This window comes from Andrographis paniculata, unplaced genomic scaffold (genome assembly GCF_009805555.1).
Source record: "Andrographis paniculata isolate CXL003 unplaced genomic scaffold, ASM980555v1 Contig10END, whole genome shotgun sequence".
Lineage (NCBI taxonomy): Eukaryota > Viridiplantae > Streptophyta > Magnoliopsida > Lamiales > Acanthaceae > Andrographis > Andrographis paniculata.
The window spans coordinates 2,013,008-2,032,528 of record NW_026137380.1 but is presented as its reverse complement, the minus strand read 5'-3'; the positions used below and the strand labels follow the sequence as shown (position 1 = coordinate 2,032,528).

General features: G+C 32.3%; 3 protein-coding genes across 8 annotated transcripts; 2 read left to right on the top strand and 1 right to left on the bottom strand.

Annotated features, from left to right (window-relative positions):
- Positions 1-6,279: 6,279 nt before the first annotated feature.
- LOC127260844 (ATP-dependent DNA helicase 2 subunit KU80) lies at positions 6,280-15,221 on the top strand. 4 transcript variants are annotated; one of them, XM_051288944.1, is made up of 15 exons: positions 6,280-6,474; positions 6,552-6,610; positions 7,309-7,404; positions 9,217-9,468; positions 9,726-9,818; positions 10,034-10,085; positions 10,372-10,503; positions 11,265-11,668; positions 12,066-12,352; positions 12,437-12,632; positions 12,721-12,927; positions 13,076-13,243; positions 13,354-13,779; positions 13,877-14,007; positions 14,094-15,221. In XM_051288944.1, exons 4-15 carry the CDS (start codon positions 9,454-9,456, stop codon positions 14,152-14,154), a joined length of 2,172 nt encoding a protein of 723 aa, XP_051144901.1. In that variant the 5' UTR covers positions 6,280-6,474; positions 6,552-6,610; positions 7,309-7,404; positions 9,217-9,453; the 3' UTR covers positions 14,155-15,221. The 4 variants fall into 4 exon arrangements, with proteins under 4 accessions (XP_051144901.1, XP_051144812.1, XP_051144984.1 ...); XM_051288855.1 differs by having other exon boundaries at positions 7,305-7,404; XM_051289027.1 differs by lacking the exons at positions 6,280-6,474; positions 6,552-6,610 and having other exon boundaries at positions 7,293-7,404.
- Positions 15,222-15,380: 159 nt separating this feature from the next.
- LOC127261362 (40S ribosomal protein S13) lies at positions 15,381-16,606 on the top strand. The gene is made up of 5 exons (XM_051289724.1): positions 15,381-15,523; positions 15,602-15,674; positions 15,772-15,910; positions 16,001-16,187; positions 16,336-16,606. Exons 1-5 carry the CDS (start codon positions 15,501-15,503, stop codon positions 16,367-16,369), a joined length of 456 nt encoding a protein of 151 aa, XP_051145681.1. The 5' UTR covers positions 15,381-15,500; the 3' UTR covers positions 16,370-16,606.
- A 211-nt stretch (positions 16,607-16,817) lies between these two features.
- Positions 16,818-19,238, bottom strand: LOC127261186 (uncharacterized). 3 transcript variants are annotated; one of them, XM_051289458.1, is made up of 7 exons: positions 19,072-19,238; positions 18,033-18,345; positions 17,788-17,963; positions 17,611-17,691; positions 17,373-17,448; positions 17,205-17,285; positions 16,818-17,045 (listed from the first exon to the last, which is right to left on the bottom strand). In XM_051289458.1, the coding sequence occupies exons 2-7, from the start codon at positions 18,328-18,330 to the stop codon at positions 16,894-16,896; spliced, it is 864 nt and encodes a 287-aa protein (XP_051145415.1). In that variant the 5' UTR covers positions 18,331-18,345; positions 19,072-19,238; the 3' UTR covers positions 16,818-16,893. The 3 variants fall into 3 exon arrangements, with proteins under 3 accessions (XP_051145415.1, XP_051145493.1, XP_051145571.1); XM_051289536.1 differs by having other exon boundaries at positions 18,033-18,353; positions 19,072-19,215; XM_051289614.1 differs by having other exon boundaries at positions 18,033-18,335; positions 19,072-19,153.
- Positions 19,239-19,521: the final 283 nt, after the last annotated feature.

The following is a 19,521-nucleotide window of genomic DNA, read 5'->3' as shown; positions in this document are numbered from 1 at the left end:
CACCAGCCCTTTTCGGTAAATTCACTTATTTGGCATGTTGCACACATATTGCACGGTTTATCGGATATGATTTATGGATCTATCGTCTAGTCGTCGTGTGCGGTAGTGCTAGGCGAGGGCATCATCTGGGGTTAGGATATTCGACCCCGATGTACCGTAACACTTTGGCGATAGTGGACGATAGTAGTCGGACAACTGGGTGACTTAGTCGCACGGTCATTCAGGGATTAGACCCATGGTAGTTGAGACGTATTTGGTCTAATCATTCATGTTCGGTGTTGTTCCACTCATTGGGCCGGCCACTGGTGAGGTCTACCCGTAGTTTAGGATCATATTCCAAACTCCAAACGTGACCCCGTTAGGGCGCGCGAGGAGGAGTAGAGTTTTCGGGTTTCCCTTGGGTGATTTCAGGATGCACGGATTCTACTACATTACACGGGATAGGGCTAGTCAGTGGGTCCTATCTTCGCTATCACAGACTATGGGGCGTCTTGTGGTTAATGGCGACAACGTTCGGCTATCCATGTATTGATTGTGGGAGTGGTATGGTGGGTATATGGAAGTGACCGGATGACCGTTATATTATTATGGGTTTATCAGGTCCTTCCTTGAGCCGAGGATTTTCTGGCTATTTATTGATGATGGTCTAGTGAGCTTGTTATTACGGGGCCGAGGGTATTCCGGCTGCTCACTTAGACAGATGTAGTGAGCCTATGATTATGGAGCCGAGGTTATTCCGGCTGCTCACTTTGGCGGATATATATATATGAGTGTGCATTGCTGTCGAGTTTGATATTTGTATTGCATCATTTCACTATTGGCATTACATGACACGTATTTTATGATTAACGGGAATTAGACTTTATTTGAAAAAGGTGTGAAATGACATATTTCACGTTAGTTCTTAAAATGGATTTAATTTTGGACTGCTTTTAAGAAAATATTTGTTTCAGGTATGCATGGCACATCCGAGACAGGGGACGTCTCGAGATATAGAAAGATGGGCTGAGTGAGTGAACTTACGTATATTGTATTATATGTAAATTTTTAACCGGAAAAACCTCTTGTTAAGGGGTGTGTTTTGTAAATATTTATAAATCAGATTTTGGTATATATAATAATGCGCTTTTATGGTTAATTTAGCCTTAACACTGTATTGTGGAGTTCGAAGTAGGAGGTGACGACCTCATGATGCAGTGTGGCGGTAGCATTTCCAGTATGAGCTAACTGGGGATGTTACATATTTTAATTTTTAATTATTATTTTTATTAAAAATTATAATAATATTAATAAATATTATCATATTATTTATTACTTATACAACAACTACAACAAAAATAATAATAATAATAATAATAATTTTAAGAATCCATCAAAATCACTGCTTACAAGGAGAGATTTTATACCATACAAATTTTTCACAATTTTCCATTAAAATCCATAGAAAGTCTATGGATGGTTGAATACCTCGAAATTTTAAAAGACTTTTAATTGAATACCTCCACATTATAAAACACTTTTAAAAGTCTTGAATACCTCCACATTTTTAAACATTTTTAAAAGTTTAGATTGAATCCCTATTTTTAAAAATTTTGATTGAATACATATAGATTTTAAGAGTCCAGCAAAATCCTACTAATCTAAATTGAATACACCCCCCTTAATTCTAGTTTATACGTACTAAAAATCCATATAACACTTATATTTATAGTACATATATTACATATTACATGAAATTAAAGCATGTATTATTAATTCATATTTAAAACGTGTATTATAAATGTTATAATATCAAATTGAAATTCTCTATTTCAACCATAAAAATACATACATATTTATAATGATATACAAATTGTCTAAATAAGACACAATCTTATAAATATGTTAAATAAGATAACTACTATAAATATAATATATTGCTTGTAAATATATTTTAACACTCATTCTCAAACTCAAAATATATTCGAATGAATTTGAGTTTGTCAGAAGCGACCGAAAAAAATATAGCCTAGATTTTTTACGTACAAATTTTAATTCGCCAAGATTGACTGCCGTCCAATGGAGCAAAGTCATAAGCTGAACTCTCAACACTGTTAGAGTTGGAAACAAGATTCGCTCGCTCACAACGGAACTAAAGTCGAAAACAGGACTCGCGCACTATATAGAGTTAGAGTCGGAAATAGAATTCGCTCGCTCTCAATAGAGTTAGAGTCGAAAACATAACTCTCAACGGCGTTAGAGTTGAAAACAGGACTCTCAACGGCGTTAGAGTCGAAAGTAGACTCTGTCAGTAGAGTAGTAGAGACATAGACAACATGAAAATAATAGCATAATCGTGTGTAGAAACAAATACATCAATAAAATATAAAAATGTATACGAGATATAACGGGTTATGGATATACCCGGAGATAATTTGGCTCTGATGAAGCAAATACATCAATAAAATATAAAAATATATACGAGATATAACAGGTTATGGATATACCCGGAGATAATTTGGCTCTGATACCATGTTAGAATATGAAATTGAAATTCTCTATTTCAATCATAAGAATATGTACGTATTTATAATGATATACAAATCGTTTAAATAAAACAAAAATCTTATAAATATCTTAAATAAGATAACTAGCATAAATATAATATATTGTTTCTAAATATATTTTAACAATATAAAAGTATATCATATGTTTTATAAAAATATGTGCTCTTGAATTTTATATATTTTTGAAAATTTAGTTAGTAATAAAAATATATAATAAATGTAATGCTTTTTTATTTTTTATAAAAAAAATATTGAATATAAAATAATAATTATATGTTTGTAATTCTTTTACTTTGTCAAATTCACTAATAGAGTAAATTTAACGTATGACTAAACATGAAGCGATAATAAATTCAGCTGATCGAGAGAGTAAATTAACGAAGATGCTTAATTAGTATGTTCTTTTAGTATTTTAGAATAATTTTAGAATTATAAGATTTTTGGATTTGTTTGGTTTTAATTTGATACTGGGGTGGTGATTTGAAATTTGATTTAAATTGTATTTTGATATTATATTTTGTAAATAAAATAATATATTTTCCCATATGAAAATAAATATTTCAATTTTTTTATTTGAAAAAAATAATTAAACACACCCATATATATTTTTTTTTAAGTAAAAAACACTTATTGAATATAAGATTTTATATGACAAGCGAGTATTAAATATCATAAAAAATCTAAATTTTACTTCAATAATAATGTTAGGGTTCGATATTTTGATTTGAACATTAATTTATAATTTTTTTTTTCTTTTAGAAAGTATAGTACTATGTTTTAATAAAAAATTATAAATTTTATATAATGAAAAGCTGAAAAATCAAATATAAACATGAAGTTAGTCATTGAATAAATGATAAGAAAAAAAAATTATTTTAAAAAAACAACACTTTGAAATGAGTGTATATAATGAAATGGAGTAGGTGTGAGCATTCGGAAATCGAACCGATCCAAAAATTCGAAATTTTTGAAAGAATCAATTCGAATCGAGCCAAAATAACCGAAATCCGAAATTCGAAAATCCAAAATTCGAACTAAAAAATCTGAATCAAATTGAAAAATCCAAAATTTTAAATATTTTTAATTATTTTTTTTAATTTGTAAATTTCTTTTATATTTTATGATTATTTTATAATATTAAATATATATAATATATAAAAGTAAATATATTAAAATATAATTAATAATTTTGAGTCTTTTTTATATTAAAATATAATATTTTTTAATAAAACATTAAATATATATAATAAAAAAATATATTAACAATGTTATATTTCGGATTGGTTCGGATTTTAAGTATACCGATTCGATCTGATTCAAAAATTCAAAATTTGTCAAAAATTCAATCCGAACTAATCCGAACCAAATTTTAAATTTCAGTTTGGTTTGGATCGGATTTTCGAATTTCGGATGTTTTGCTCACCCCTAAAACGGAGCCATCATATGTCAAGGTCGAAAAAAATCACCATTATTAAACATAATCTCGGTTGCTAATTAATTAGTAGTATTAGTTTGTGGGTGTTTATTTGTGTAAAATAATGTTGTAACTTTCGTGTAAGTTAGTGTAATTATATGAATGTAAATAAATATAAAAATACAAGTATTTGTAATAAGTGTTAAGGTCAATACTTACAACATATACACGTATCTTATGTTTGAACAGACCAAGATGATAAAATATTTATCTTATAACTAGATGGATGGAGTGTAAGATAATAGTTGATTTTATAATTTGATTTTGAGCTTTGTTTTGAACAATAGTTTTAATGTGTTATTTTATGAAATACAATAATGAATTTTTATATAGAAAATAATAAATATGGTACAGTAAATAAACAAAAACTTTAAATTTAATGTAAATTGAAAGATTGAATAATCTAACATATATATCAACCACCCCCAAATTCATGAAATACACGTTGCTATATAGTACACACCTCACAAATTCCCCCAGAAGATAACGATACATGTCAATTTAATCAATCAAACTGGATATATACCCAAAAACACATGACTTCCACACCCAATGACGTGTGTATATATATCAATAATAATAATAATAATAATAATAATAATAATAAATTTATTTCATTTACAAAACATACATTAACTTGAACCGAACATGAATTTTACATAATATATTACTCCCTCCGTCCATTTTATAATGTTCTAAGTGATATTTACACATTTTTTTCGGTAATTAGTTTTTTTATTGTAAATTGACAAAATAGCCCTTTATTTTGTGTATAGATATAAAAAAAATAAATAAAGTAAGAATAAAAAAGTAAATTCTATGTATAAAAATAAAAGGAAGACAATCATTTTTTGATGTTCCAAATAGGAAAGTAGTTTGTGGACAGAGGAAGTATTATATTGATTAATTGTGATATAAAATAAAATTATTTGGAAAATATGTAAGTGCATGAGCTAATAATACAAGAAAAAACTTCATTAAAGGAAAGACATAAATAATTGTGATATATTTATTAAAACAAAGATTTAAAAAGTGTAATAATTTTTCGCTATAAAAAAATTTGCATATTTTAAGGACAAAACTATATATATATAAATAATTGGTATCCGAAAGAGCGGAGTGATTATGGTCCTGATTGAGAGTTGGTACATATAAAATATTCAAACAACATAATATTATGTGATATTAATAGTGTACTTAAATTTTGTATATCAATACAATAAATAATAGTCTCCCCAAAGGAAATATCATTGTCAATAATATATGTGAAAGTCATTAAGCAGCAATTAATATTAGATTGGATTTCAAAGCAGCATGGGTAGGATCAGAGCAGCCCATGTGAAGTAATATTATTATTATTATGGACACCACATGGTATTTGCCTCAAATTTTGGACAACTCCATGACCCATGGCTTGTTTCATTTAATTTATACACACATGCACATGCAAAAAAAATGTTAAGGTTGAGATAGAAATTTAGAAAAAGTCTTGAAAATTTTAAATATAATAAAAAATTAAATATTTGATATTATGTTTTACAAGAGAAAAATTTATTTGATGTTATATGCCTCCTTTGTTTGGTAAAAAAAATTATATTTATTTTCGAGTGTTAAGATATTTGAATATTAATTATTATATCGAAATGAAATACATATTTAGAGAAAATGACAAAAATATATTTATTAATGTCTTGTAAAATATTAATTAATATTAAGTACTTTCAATCAAACATAAAAAAATATTTTTAACAAAAATAATATTTTAAATGAGATGATTACCTTTTATAAAATAATATAATATATATTATATATTAAAAATAGTATGGGTAAAAATTTGATTGAGCAAGTAAACTCTAAATATTATGACAAATTTGAGTTTGTTTGATTATGATTTGAAATTGATTTGAAATTATGTATTTTTTTTTATTTTAAAATAATACTTTGTGAGATAAATTAAGTACCTCGTATCTTTATTAGAAACTAATAATATTATTTTAGTTTGATAGTGTATAAAGAATTGATGGCGAGTTATACTTACGGGATATGAATTTAATCCTCTTAATTAATATATGATAATTAAATAATTCTTAGCAATCATCCTAATCAAACAAGGCTCTAATGTACCAGAGGGCCTTTTTTTATAATTTTATGAAACTTTAGGCCCAAAATTTAATCATAGATTTTAAAATCATAAAGCGGGTTTAAGGATGTAGCTCCGTAGCAGCCCTTAGAGAGAAATCGTATATGTTAGTTTTTTTCTAAAGTTGCGTATTGTTTAAAAAGGAATCGGAATCGGAATCGAAAATTTGAAATTGGATTTGTACTCATTGATCTGAGTCACGCTTATTGTTTGCTCGCAATCGCATCTGCCTCCGTTTACCTTTTGCTAGTTCGACTGAAGATTTCCACGGCGACAGAGCTAGGGAATTAGTGTTTTTATGACAATAATCGATGGTGCGACGAAACCCTAGCTTTATGTTTTTTACAGGTCATTTGGCACTGGTTTTAATCATTGCCTGTGTTCTGTGCAGGGCGTTCATTGGCATTTCAATGGCTGGAGCTGACTACTGCGAAATTGCGGCTGACACTCGTATGTCCGCTGGCTACAACTGTATTGAATTTCTTATACTCGTCAACTATAAAATTTTATTATATATCTCAATTCACATTTATCTCATAGGATTGCTCCTTAGCTGTTGGAATGTTTTATGTTTGATTTATGGTGAATCATCTGTTTTTGTGATCTATATTGTATTGTACATAGAGAGTTGGTGCAATTTCTGTAACACTTGTTGTGAATTTATGAATGTACACATGCATGCATACATAGATATATAAATTTTGTATTGGATTTGGACTGATTGGTGACATCTTATTTTGTTAGGATGCATGAGATAATTGAGGATTATTTAATTCTTATGTGTCAATTGCTTTCGAGTAATCTCATGTAGTAAAGATAGCCTTTATGATTAATGTGAAGGGTTTGATGCTGGATATGTGAAATAGATTGAAATATCATAATTTGAGTGTTCTTCCATTGGTGATTAGCCAACAATGTTCTGATGCTATGTAAATTGTTGAATTTACTTCTGGAATTGATGATTGATATGTGTATATATATATAGATCATATATGTATGTATTTCTTTTAATGTCCAAATTCCCATTGAGCAAATGAGCTGGCCTTGACAATGAAGTTTGAGTTATCAGTTTATATGGCTTTGGGCTTATTTCAAAACTTGTTCCTCATAGAATTCATTAATATATATATTTCTCATCCATAAGGAAGGACTGAATGCTGTTGGATCTTGTGAAAGAGGGTTGGAAACAGCTCACATGGTTCTGGTTCCACTCTCATGATGGATACCCTTCTTGAATAACCAATGTAAGTCTCCACTCCAAGCCCCCTTTTATTACCTGTTTACATAATGTGAATATGCTTTTAACCTGATTGTTTTGGATTTACGGTATACTTTTTTATGTACAAAATAAAGTTATAATAATTAAATATATTTTGGAAGTATTTGAAGTTTGAAAAGTTTTAAAAATACTCAAAATTTTGAATTAAGAAAATCAATAAATTTGCCTAAAATCCCACTTTCTTAAATAAATCAATACTGCTACAATTTTCTTTATTAATCAGGCTTTTATGTTCATCAAATAATACTCCCTCCGTCCCATATAACATGGGCTGTAGACACGAGAATTTAAGTAAAGTATAATTAGTAAGTAATTAAAAAGTGTATTAGTTAAAATAATTATTATTTAGTTAAAATAATTATAGATTAAGATTAAGATAAGTAAATAGTTTAATTAAAATTAAAAAATTTATAAAATTTAAAATTTAAAATGCGATTAAAGTGCATAATTATATTTTCAAAAATAGAAAGGACAAGTTATGTGGGACGGACGAATAGAAAATAGGGACAAATTATGTGGGACGACGGAAGTAGTATTTTCTTTTTCTTTTTAGTTTTAATTAAAAATAGCTCAAAAAATGCCCTTTAGTGTGTTTGTTTAAAGGATTATGGGGAATTTTACTATTCATGCCAAACTTTTCCCTAAAAACATCAAAATTAAATATCTATTTTTTATTTTTTATATTATATTAAAAATTAATTTTATATTTAAAACATCACATAAATACTTATTTACATCACATCATACAATTATTTAATTCAATTTTTTTTTTTTTACCATTCAAATCTCAATTTAAAATTCAAACATAGTGGTAAATATGTGCTATAAGATAGTATATAGTTATTATGATCTCTATACCAGCAAATTATTCAATCACCGTCGTCAAAGTTGGTGCTTTGGATACTCTGCATGTAAAAATTAAATAAATTTTATTTTATTGAAATATATAGTAGGTATGCAGATAAGGTACAAGGTATATGCTAGACGAATATATAATACATGGTCTATTTTTTCAATGAGATAATCTTTGTTTTCCAAGGGTCTATTAGTTCTTGCTAGTCATTTTTACTTATATGAAATATTTTCAATCACATGTCGTATAGGTTGTTTATTGAAAATTATGTCAAAAGAAAAATAATGGACAAACAAACCTTCAAATACGAAGAGATAGCAAAATCAAATAAACCAAAATATTACTATTTAAATAAAAAATATATATATATATTTTTTACATGTCAGAGATACCAAAATCAAATAAATCCAAATATTTTTATTTAAATAAAAATAAAAATAATTTTTGTACATGTCAGAGATACCAAAATCAAATAAACTAAACAAAAACAATAGTTATTAATGTTCCTAATTTTTTTTTTTATCAAGATTATCCAACTAAATATTTATTTTTTATTTAATATATATTATATGAAAAAATAAAATATTATTTAAAATATCATATAAAACAATTATTTATATTAGTCCAAAAAATATTATTTCTATATTATTTCATTTCTCACTTCAAAATATTTTTTCAAAAGAGAGGTTTATTTATTTGTTTTCTAAATATTACAAAATATATTTATTTAATTTTTATCAATTATAGTATTGAATACTAATTTTTATTATCTAAAAATTTATTTACAGATTTTTTTAACTTTTGATATAATTCAAAATTTTAAAACATAGGATATCAAATACTTATTTTATTTAAAAAATATATATTATTCCAATTTGATTTTAGTCTTAGCCTCGTGTTTTTTCAAATTTTCTCTTCCGGCAGGCTGTCCCCTCCCGTCGTCTCCAATTCTTTCTTCATCCTTCGTCTCCATAGTCTCTGGCTTCAATATCCTTTTTTCCCGACGGACCTCGTGACCTTCTTCTCCTACTTCTCTGTCATCTTCCGGGGCTAGTTTTGGCGTCGTGTTGTTTCGGTTATGTTTTCTTCTTCTACAGCTTCGTCGGAGGCTCAAATCTGAGAACTAGGTATTTTTGACCCCGATCGGCGGATTCTGCAAAAATGGCACGAAATAAGGTATTTTTGGCTTATTTTTCCTCGGTAGACTGCATATTTTTCTCTTTTACATGCTCTTGGTCACGCGTACTTGAGAAGTAGAACTCGTTTTTTTGCTTGTTTATGCCTATTTTCCTCAATACATATGTTTTGTGAATATGATTGACTCCTTAGGGATGTGTAGAGCGAGGTCGTAGCATTTCATTTCTGATAGGTTTAGTACTGGAAATCTACCCGGATAACTGTTCTTATATTTTATTTCTTATTTCTGTTGACAGGAAGGCCTGGTTCTGGTGCTTGATGTTGGTCCACTGATGCATTCTGTGTTGCCAGAAGTAGAAAAAGTTTGTTCTATTATGATACAGAAGAAGGTACTGTAGTTTCATATAAAAACTTCAACTGTCATCATTTTTTACTAGTGGAATAATTGCCAGACTCAGAGAGGCTATCTTGCATTGCTCTAAAGGCCTTGGTGTTCATACCAGCGGCCAAACTAGTGTTGTTCAGAAAATTCTACTGATTTTGGTATTGTCTGTTTAGAATGATATTTAATTGTAATTTTGATTAATTTATTTTTATCATGCAGCTTATTTACAGCAAATATGATGAGGTTGGACTTGTCGTATTTGGTACCACAGGTATTTTTCAATTTTGGAAATGACTTTTTATGCCTAAATGAGTGCCAGCATAGTTGTATAAAAAGTGAGTTATTTGGCTTATGCTTTTGGAAGGCAGAACAATTTGGGATAGTTTTATTAGTTCATCAGTTTTAGGTGTAGAATGAATAAGGCTAATTTTAGTTGTTCATCTAGAACTCTTCATTCTTTGTGGTTTTAATTGGATAATGTTGCTCATTTTCTTAATCCTTTTGGTAAATTATTAAATTTGGATAGATAATGCATATCTTGTGTGTAAATATTACAGAGACAAAGAATGAATTGGCAGTAGAAGTTGGTGGATATGACAATGTGATGGTTTCACGGGATGTGAAAGTAGTAGATGGAGATCTTGTTGATGCTTTACAACAACTTCCTCGAGGAAGCACACATGGAGACTGTATCCAGTTTGGCACACCTTATTTTCCATTTCTGAAATACACTACACATGTTCAACTGTTAAAAAGAATATACAAAAGAACCAGAGAATGAAATGGCATCTTAACAATATGCTTCCAGATTCTTTTTTTCACTATGCGGGGTGAGTTACACGGATTAGGTGATGAAATTGTGTTCAATCGTGACATGCTCTCCTGTAGGCCTTATTTATATAATTAATTTTGTGTTATAATTTGTAACTCAAATTAATTAATCATACACCTTGAACGAGCTTTAGCTTTAAATTAGCATATTGCTATCACTCCTTTTAATAAGTGGGTATACTTATATTTGTTATGTGCCAAAGGGGATCCATGGTGTAAGAACTGGTAGTGTATTTAAGCTGAGAGTTCATAAATTTTTTTCCCCTCTTTTTCTAATGTCTTTATCCTGTGGAATTATGTTCTCTCCTCTTTACTAACTTTGTTTTTTCGTAGATCAACGAATAAACATCAATGTTTAGCTTGTTAAATTCTCTAAATTTATGTTAGATCTGCTGCTTGACTGGAATTTGGGTATAACATATTCTATGAACTCTACTCCTGTTAGTGTTGTCTAAGGTCGGTTGGAGCGCTGTATAATGGCCTTAAAAAGGAGGTTTTATGAGGTTTTCGTTCACTTATTTCACTTGGTGGTTCTTGAGAAATTGTTTTCATTGGTAATAAAGAGGTTCTTTTACTTCAATGCTTTCATGACATTTGCTACCTTAACATTTTGTTCCAGTTCTTGATGCAATTGTTGTTGGGATGGATATGTTGATTAAGAAGTATGGGCCAACTAACAAGGGAAAAAAGCGCTTATGTCTTATAACTAATGCAGCTACTCGAATTAAAGATCCTTATGAGGGAACAAAGGAGGACCAAGTGAATACAATTGCTATGCAGATGACAGCACATGGCATGAAGATGGAGTGCATCATTTTTAGAGCGAAACAAGATTGTGATTTGGATAAGGGGGTTATGGAAGAGAATGATTTCTTACTAAGTTTATTTTCAAACAAGTCTTCCTCAAAGATGGTGTATGTTGAGAGTGCTACCTCATTATTAGGTGCTCTTAGAACACGTAACATATCTCCTGTAACTACATACAGGGGAGACTTTGAGCTAGGCCCTCAAATGCGGATCAAGGTCATTCTCCTTTTCTACTGCTGATAATTCATGGTTATCTTTTTTCTTCAGTTTTTAGTCTTTTATATAACAAAAGAGTAAAGACCTTCATATCATTTTTCACTGTTAAATGTGTTAGTGATGGTAGCCTATGATTTTTGTAGTCTCATAACATTAAAGGTTCATCATGTTACTTGCTTCGATATGGAATTGTTGTGGATTGTAAAAAATAACTCTGAATGATGTGAGTGCCCAGGTTCATGAATAGGCATACCAATGATTTATATATTTGGCTTTCTAGTTCTGACTCTTTGTCGACTTTCTTTGCATCTAATCATTGTTGATTTTGATTGAGCATGCAATGATTGTATCAATGTTGATAATGTCGTATTGCCCTTACATTTTGGTTTTATTTTAGGTATGGGTCTACAAGAAAACATCTGAAGAGAAATTTCCCACTTTGAAAAAGTATTCCAATAAAGCCCCTCCAACAGATAAATTTGCCACACATGAAGTTAAGGTTGATTATGAATACAAGAGTGTTGAAGATCCAAAAAGAGTCGTGCCCCCTGAACAAAGGATCAAAGGCTACCGCTATGGTCCTCAAGTAGTCCCCATATCCAGTGCAGAGTTGGATGCTGTGAAATTTAAACCGGAGAAGAGTGTAAAGCTTCTAGGCTTTACAAGTGCATCGAATATCATGAGGTACAGTAACTTGTACATTTCTTGTGTTTATGTGAATTCTAATAAACTTATTGAAGTTTGTTACTCCCATTGTCATATACCTAGACAATATTACATGAAAGACGTCAACCTTTTCATTGCTGAACCTGGAAATACAAAAGCAATCCTTGCAATCTCAGCATTAGCAAGAGCAATGAAAGAGATGAACAAAGTAGCTATTGTCCGCTGTGTTTGGAGACAGGGACAGACAAACGTCGTTATAGGGGTCCTAACTCCTAATTTATCTGAGAATGATAAAACAGTAAGTACAGGGAAGCTGCAACCAAGCCTGGCTTCTAGTGTTGAATTGAACATGCAATTAACTTTGTTATTTGTTTTTAATTCTGTAGCCAGATTCATTTTATTTCAACGTGCTTCCTTTTGCGGAAGATGTCAGGGAGTTCCAGTTCCCATCGTTCAGCAATCTTCCGCCATCAAAGCAGCCAAATGAACAACAGCAAGAAGCTGCAGATAAGTTGGTCCAAATGCTTGATCTTGCTCCAGCTGGTAAAGAGGAAGCTCTTCAACCTGATCTCACACCCAATCCCGTTCTTCTGGTAATTTCTAGGATGTATTTGAATATTATCTCTTCCATTTCTTAAGAAGGATACATATATCTTTTACTAATATTATAAGTCATGTATTTATACAGTACCTTGTAGCTAGTGTTATTTTATTTTTTACTTTTTCTTCATGAAATTTCAGCGATTCTACCACTCTCTTGAGATGAAATCTAAGGATCCAATTGCTACTCTCCCACCGCTCGATGCGACCCTTAAAAGGATAACAGAGCCTGATGCTGGACTTCTTAATCAAAACGGGGTTGTGTTTGAGGAATTCCGTCGGTGCTTTGAAGTTAAAGAGAATCCTAAGGTAATTTTCATCAGTGCATTTGGCATTTGCATAACAATATAACACATTTCTTGTTTCTTTCAATGTTCCTTATTGAAATTAATATTTTTATGTTGTTAATACCCCTGCAGCTGAAAAAGTCATCCAGAAGAATAATAGAAGAGAAACCTTCTGGATCCGATAAGGAAGGAGAGGGGACCGGTGCTGTTGCCATGGATGCTATTGAATACCCATCCAAAGTTGATACAGGGAAAGGAGATGGTTATGAATCCAAAGACATTGTTGATAAACAAGGGGATTATTCATCCAAAGTTACTTTTAAAAAAGAAGGTGATGACGAATCCAAATTCAAAGTTGAGAAAATCGGGGATGACAATCCTGTTCAAGATTTTGAAGCCATGCTATCACGAAGAGATAACCCCGAATGGGTTGAAAAGGCCATAAACAATATGAAACAAAAGATTATCAGCCTAGTCGAGAACTCTTTCCAAGGAGATAACTATTTGAAAGCGTGGGAGTGCTTAGTTGCATTACGCAAGGGTTGCATCATGGAGCAGGTATACTTCTGTCACACCTCCCTCTCTCCCGCTGTTTATAACTACTTTCGACATCTATTAACTTATGCCCTTGCCGTAACCCTGCTTCATTTGGTAGGAGCCAACACAATTTAACAAGTTCTTGTACAAACTCGACAAGTATTGCCACGAGAAACAGCTTGATGACTTCTTGGAATACTTGTACCAACGTGATGTGACTCTGATAAGCAGCGCTGAAGCCCCCGAGAGGTCCGACTCCAACTCTCTTATTATTCAATCATTAACTTGTTCAAACTTCCTGTTTATATACTCATTGACCTAATATCTCTATGCAGCAAAGTTCCTGAGTGTATAACACGAATCTGGATGGGGAAAAAGGAACCTAAAGTTGAGTGAATCAGCTCACCCTTTTGCATTGAAATGGTTACAACTAATATCTCTACAAAGGTACATATACTATTTTGTTCGGCTGCATTATCCTTTTGTCTCTTGGCTCATTTTCCTCTTCGCACTGGAGCTTATGCTGTAGTATGAATATGGCTGCTTATTATCGAAGTAATATAAAATATATGCTTTATTAGGTCAGCTGATTTGGCTTATAAACTTTGTAGTGCTATTTTAATTATCAGTTCATCATGTTTGGAGTCTAGATAGAGAGAAGACGAGTACAAGACGTTTTTAAATGTGTCCTGAATTTAATGGATTAGCCAAAGAATTCCAACTCCCAATTATCATTCGTAGGGGTTATTGGTTAAGTGCCTATGCTACAGCTATGTTTGAATTAAATAATTTATCGACCTCGTCAATTTTCTTAAATTTTGTTTATTTGCGGGTAGTTACTAATTATGACATAATAATAAGTTTAAAGTATTTGGGTTTGGACGAAAGCTTTGGGCCTATAAACGCGGCAAGTGTAATAATGATTTGGGACTGTAAGTGAGGCCCATTCTCGTACATTCCACTGAAATATGGGCCTATAAATTGGGCTGTTTTTGTTACATTTTCAACTAATGAATTTGGGCTGAAATTTCTGCTTTAATTTCGGCCTATGTTACGATAAATTTGGGCTTAAGTTTCAGAAGGTATGGCCCATGTTATTTTACATTTTGCAAGTAATTGGTTTGGGCCTATACCACCCTTCTAATAATTGGACTGAAAGATGGGCCTGTGTATGGTTAACATTCAGTTGGGCTAATATTTGGGCGTCTGATTGGACCTTGTTTGATGTTGTTGGGGATAGCGATGGGCCTTTCATTAGACTCATTTTCAGCTATTTAATTTACTGCATATAATTTGGGTTGATATATGGGCCTATATGTATATATATTGCAAGTTTATTAATTAATTTGGGCCCACATCTCGGCCTTCAAGTAAGCCCATTTCTCATATTTCTTTCTCCCCTGAAGTTCGGGTCTGTAAAGCTAGCCTAATTCTAATAAAGTTGGGCTGAAATGTTATATACTTGATCACGTATTTTCCCTACATTTTCATTTAATGATTTTGGGCCTGTGAATGCAACCCATTTACTCTGCGGTATCCAATAAATATGATAATCGGCCCATTCTTTGGTGTCTGTGGCATGCATACATGTCGTTGACCATTAAACAACCTAGAGGATTTTTCTGCAAAATATTATATTACATAAATACTCCCCGAACCCTAGTCTATTTGTTCTGTTGGCCTGAGTTTCTCCTCTTTTCGCCGCCGTAGCAGCTTCAGCGGAGCGCCGATCAACCGTAGCCATGGGTCGTATGCACAGTCGAGGGTTGGTTTGCCGTCCATCCGACAGTCCAATTTCTTATCATTCGTGATTATTAAAATTTGTGTGTTGTGGGAATTGCAGTAAAGGTATTTCTGCATCGGCACTTCCGTACAAGAGGACTCCACCAAGCTGGCTAAAGATCTCTTCTCAGGATGTAAGGAATTGAATAGATTCGTTCAATCCAATTGTTTTGACGTAAGGATGGGTTCCTTGGCAGTTCTGATGGATATTATATTCATATATACACACAGGTTGAAGATAATATTTGTAAGTTTGCAAAGAAGGGGTTAACACCATCACAAATTGGTGTGATCCTTCGTGATTCTCATGGTATTGCTCAAGTGAAGAGTGTGACTGGAAGCAAGATTTTGAGGATTCTCAAGGCTCATGGTATGCAATATTAGAGTTTATTTACTACACTTGTTCTATTGTTGCTGCAAAATGTATATATAAATAGTTTTATCTCCATTTCCCCCTCAGGACTTGCTCCTGAGATCCCGGAGGATCTGTACCACCTCATCAAGAAAGCAGTTGCCATTCGCAAGCATCTCGAGAGGAACAGGAAGGACAAGGATTCTAAATTCAGGCTGATTCTAGTTGAAAGTCGGATTCACAGGCTTGCCCGATACTACAAGAAGACAAAGAAGCTTCCACCTGTCTGGAAATAGTAAGTCTCTTCCAAAAGATTTGATAATTATATACTTCAACAGGGGATTTAAACTTGTATTAGTTGGTGTAGTTTTTACTTATCTTTTGGAATCAGTTGCCTTTGGTAAATACATTTCTTTTCTTGATGTATGATTTTATTTTTGCAGCGAATCCACCACCGCCAGTACTCTTGTGGCCTAAATATTGTTCGACCTCATGGATTCGCATCTTGAGAAATACTTGTGGGAAGTCTATGAAGAAATTTTAGATATATACTCGTGGTATTCTTACCATTACTGAACAAAGAAACTCCCGACTTGTTTTCTCCTTTTGGAGTGTGACAATTTTGGTCTGTGTAGTGATGGTTAGAGTTGATCTTAATGCGATGGACTTCTTGGAGCCCTTCATCTTATATAATATATGAATGATATTGCATGAGGTATTGTGACCGGTAACCTTTCAAGTGTTGTTGGCTAATAAACTTTGATTTAGAATGTTGTTTAGTTGGAATTTGGTTAGTGTAGCAGTAGGCAAACCATGGCTTGGCCACTGTTAGAGAATATTATTATCTCCATAGGGAGATAATTGAGAAACTGGTATAGCATTTTAAATGTTGCACATTTATGTAAATTTGATTTATGATAAAAGGCTCTGGAAGTTGATTATTCATATACTGCAAGAAGCTGAAAGAGAACAACATGGACACTAGGCTTCATATAGATATTTTACTCGATATTAATTCTGACCTTTTTAGGTTTTCCCCTGGGAGATTGATTTTGGAAGGTGCTGTGATGGAAACTTGACCCACTCTTCCTACGGGAAGCATCGTTATCATTGAATGGATCTGAGAACCCTTCCCAGGCAGACAGTGGACCTGCTAAAAAGAACCTTGAAGTTTGAGTACATTTCATGCCTACCAAATTGTATTCAGAAACCATGGATGCTGCTCAGGTTAAAGAAACGCTCAGATCATAAGGAACAGCATAGGAAAAATAACTGTGGTAACTTATATACACAGTAATCATTCAATTTATACCTGAACTCCTAGAAAAATCGAAAGGATTCCATCCATGCAGATCCCTGTCACTCCAATCTTTCTCAAAGCCCACAAGCTCGTCTGCAACGAGGTATAACAAAAGGGTATTACGTACACGAGAAATAGGTAACTCAGATATCGTTGTTTACGTGTTTCAATATGACGAACCTTCATCCAAGTTGTGAAGGGTCTGAACTGTGTCCACCTTACCATCTGAATCCAACTTCCTTGTGACTGAGTGCCCCTGTTGATACGTAGTATGTGTTTGTCAAATTGGATGAGAAGAGAAACTAGTAAATGAAAAGACCAATTTTCAGTATACTTCTAACTGCAAGTGTTTTGTGCCATTCTTGAACTTTACTTGATAAAAGAAATAAAATATTTTCTGTTTTGAACAAATCAGGACCTTGTCTTGAATTCCTCTGGAGATTCTATGAGTTGCTTGACCCGTTGTTCGATCAGCTTGTTTGCTCTCTTCAAGTGTCAACTGACATACAAACAAGCAAAATATCAAGAATTTGAAACACGTATCTGCACTGAGGAAATAGAATTCAGTTAAAGACAGGATACAGTAATCCCATACCCCATCACTCCCTGTTCGACGAGAAGTTGTTGCAGTATAGTATGCTCCATTCACTCCACCATATGTAACCCTCTGGAAGCTCATACTATTATTTTGTGGCTGCAGCCCCTCTCCTTTGCTTTGGTTTGTATAACAAGAAATTTTGTTTATATTGCTGTCGTAATTCTTCCCATTCTCTGCCAGAGTGAAGATTGTTGAAAGCCAATAAAATCTCAGTTATAAAATGTCAAAGAGTGTTTATATACCTTTGTCTTGATCTTCTGGGTGTACAACAAGTGGATTTCTATTTGACCATCCAGCATCAGTATTATCATTTTCTTCTTCGCCTTCTGTCATTTCCGCTGCATCACTGCCTAGCTCTTCAATAACTAATTGCTTTGATCTGTTTGAGTGCTGCAAACTACCTCGTACACTGGTGGACATAGATCCAAACAAACTGCCAAAGGGACGACTAAAGAAAGGATCATCAAAAGGATCTTTTCCACCAAACATTCTGTCGTACGGGCTACCCAAGTGATTGGAGGCTCCTCTGTCTCTGTGCATTGTGCCTACAGTTACCTGAAAAGCTTAGAGCAAATACACGAGTTCATCATGAGCATCGATAACAAGAACCATTCATACCAATATACACACAACCACCCACGGAAAATCTTCATCCTAAAAAAAACTACCATCAAAACTTAAAAAACAGGGAAAGGAAGTAAGATCCAGAATCCAGAGGGTCATCTAATTCCAACTTCCAGGACAAGCATAATAAGCAAAGCATAGGGTTGAATTGAGGCAGCGTGACATCATAACAACTTTAGTTTTTAGACTATGGCATTTACGAGTTCACTTGCAAGTTAGGCAGATACATCGGCCTCCATCTTTAATAACACAGTACATAATTAACTCACGTGATGAATAATGGAATACAGCAATACCAGATAAATGACTTCATATCAGTTAACCTAATTCTCTATCAATATCAGAGCTCTAATGGTACAATCGATAACAATCAGGTGACATACAGATCATCTAGGACGCAAAATCCTTATGCAAAAGTAATATCCTGTTGAATCAGCAACTTTATTCGAAATTTAATGCTTATAATTTAGCTTTCTCTAACTGAAAAACGGAATCCAACAAACATAAACGCTTTCAGTAAAAATTTCTAAGTTTCTGACTAAACATCTTCTCGGATCAGCAAAAATAAAACCGGATCAACGCGCAGATCGAAATCATTCAGCAAAGACATACAACCGAAATTCGAGGAGAGCATCAAAATCCATAGACCAACTATACCTCCACAGACCACAGGTACCACCCGTCCCGCGCTCCCGAGGAAAAACCTTTTTCGAATTTGAAAATGCTCTTCCGATTATGAACTATAGATATGGGATGCGAGAAGGATGAACCTGGAAGACACGTGTCATCATCCTGTTAGTTCTGGTAGTTTGTATGAGAAAGCCCTGGATTGTTCTTGCGCCTTCCCCATTTTATCCATTTTATTTTGTTCAGTTATTAATTTAAAATAAAAAATAAATAATCGTTAATTCCGTCAATCATTTTTATTTTATTTTATTTTTAAATTTATGCAGTCTAAATGCCTACTTATAATAAAAACACTTTTAATAATCCATAATAACAATTTTTTCATTATTCTTTTACTTGTTATAATCCTGTTATTTCTTAATTATCGTTACCAATCAATATTTTTTATTTGAAATTTACATTAAAAAAAAAAAAAAATTC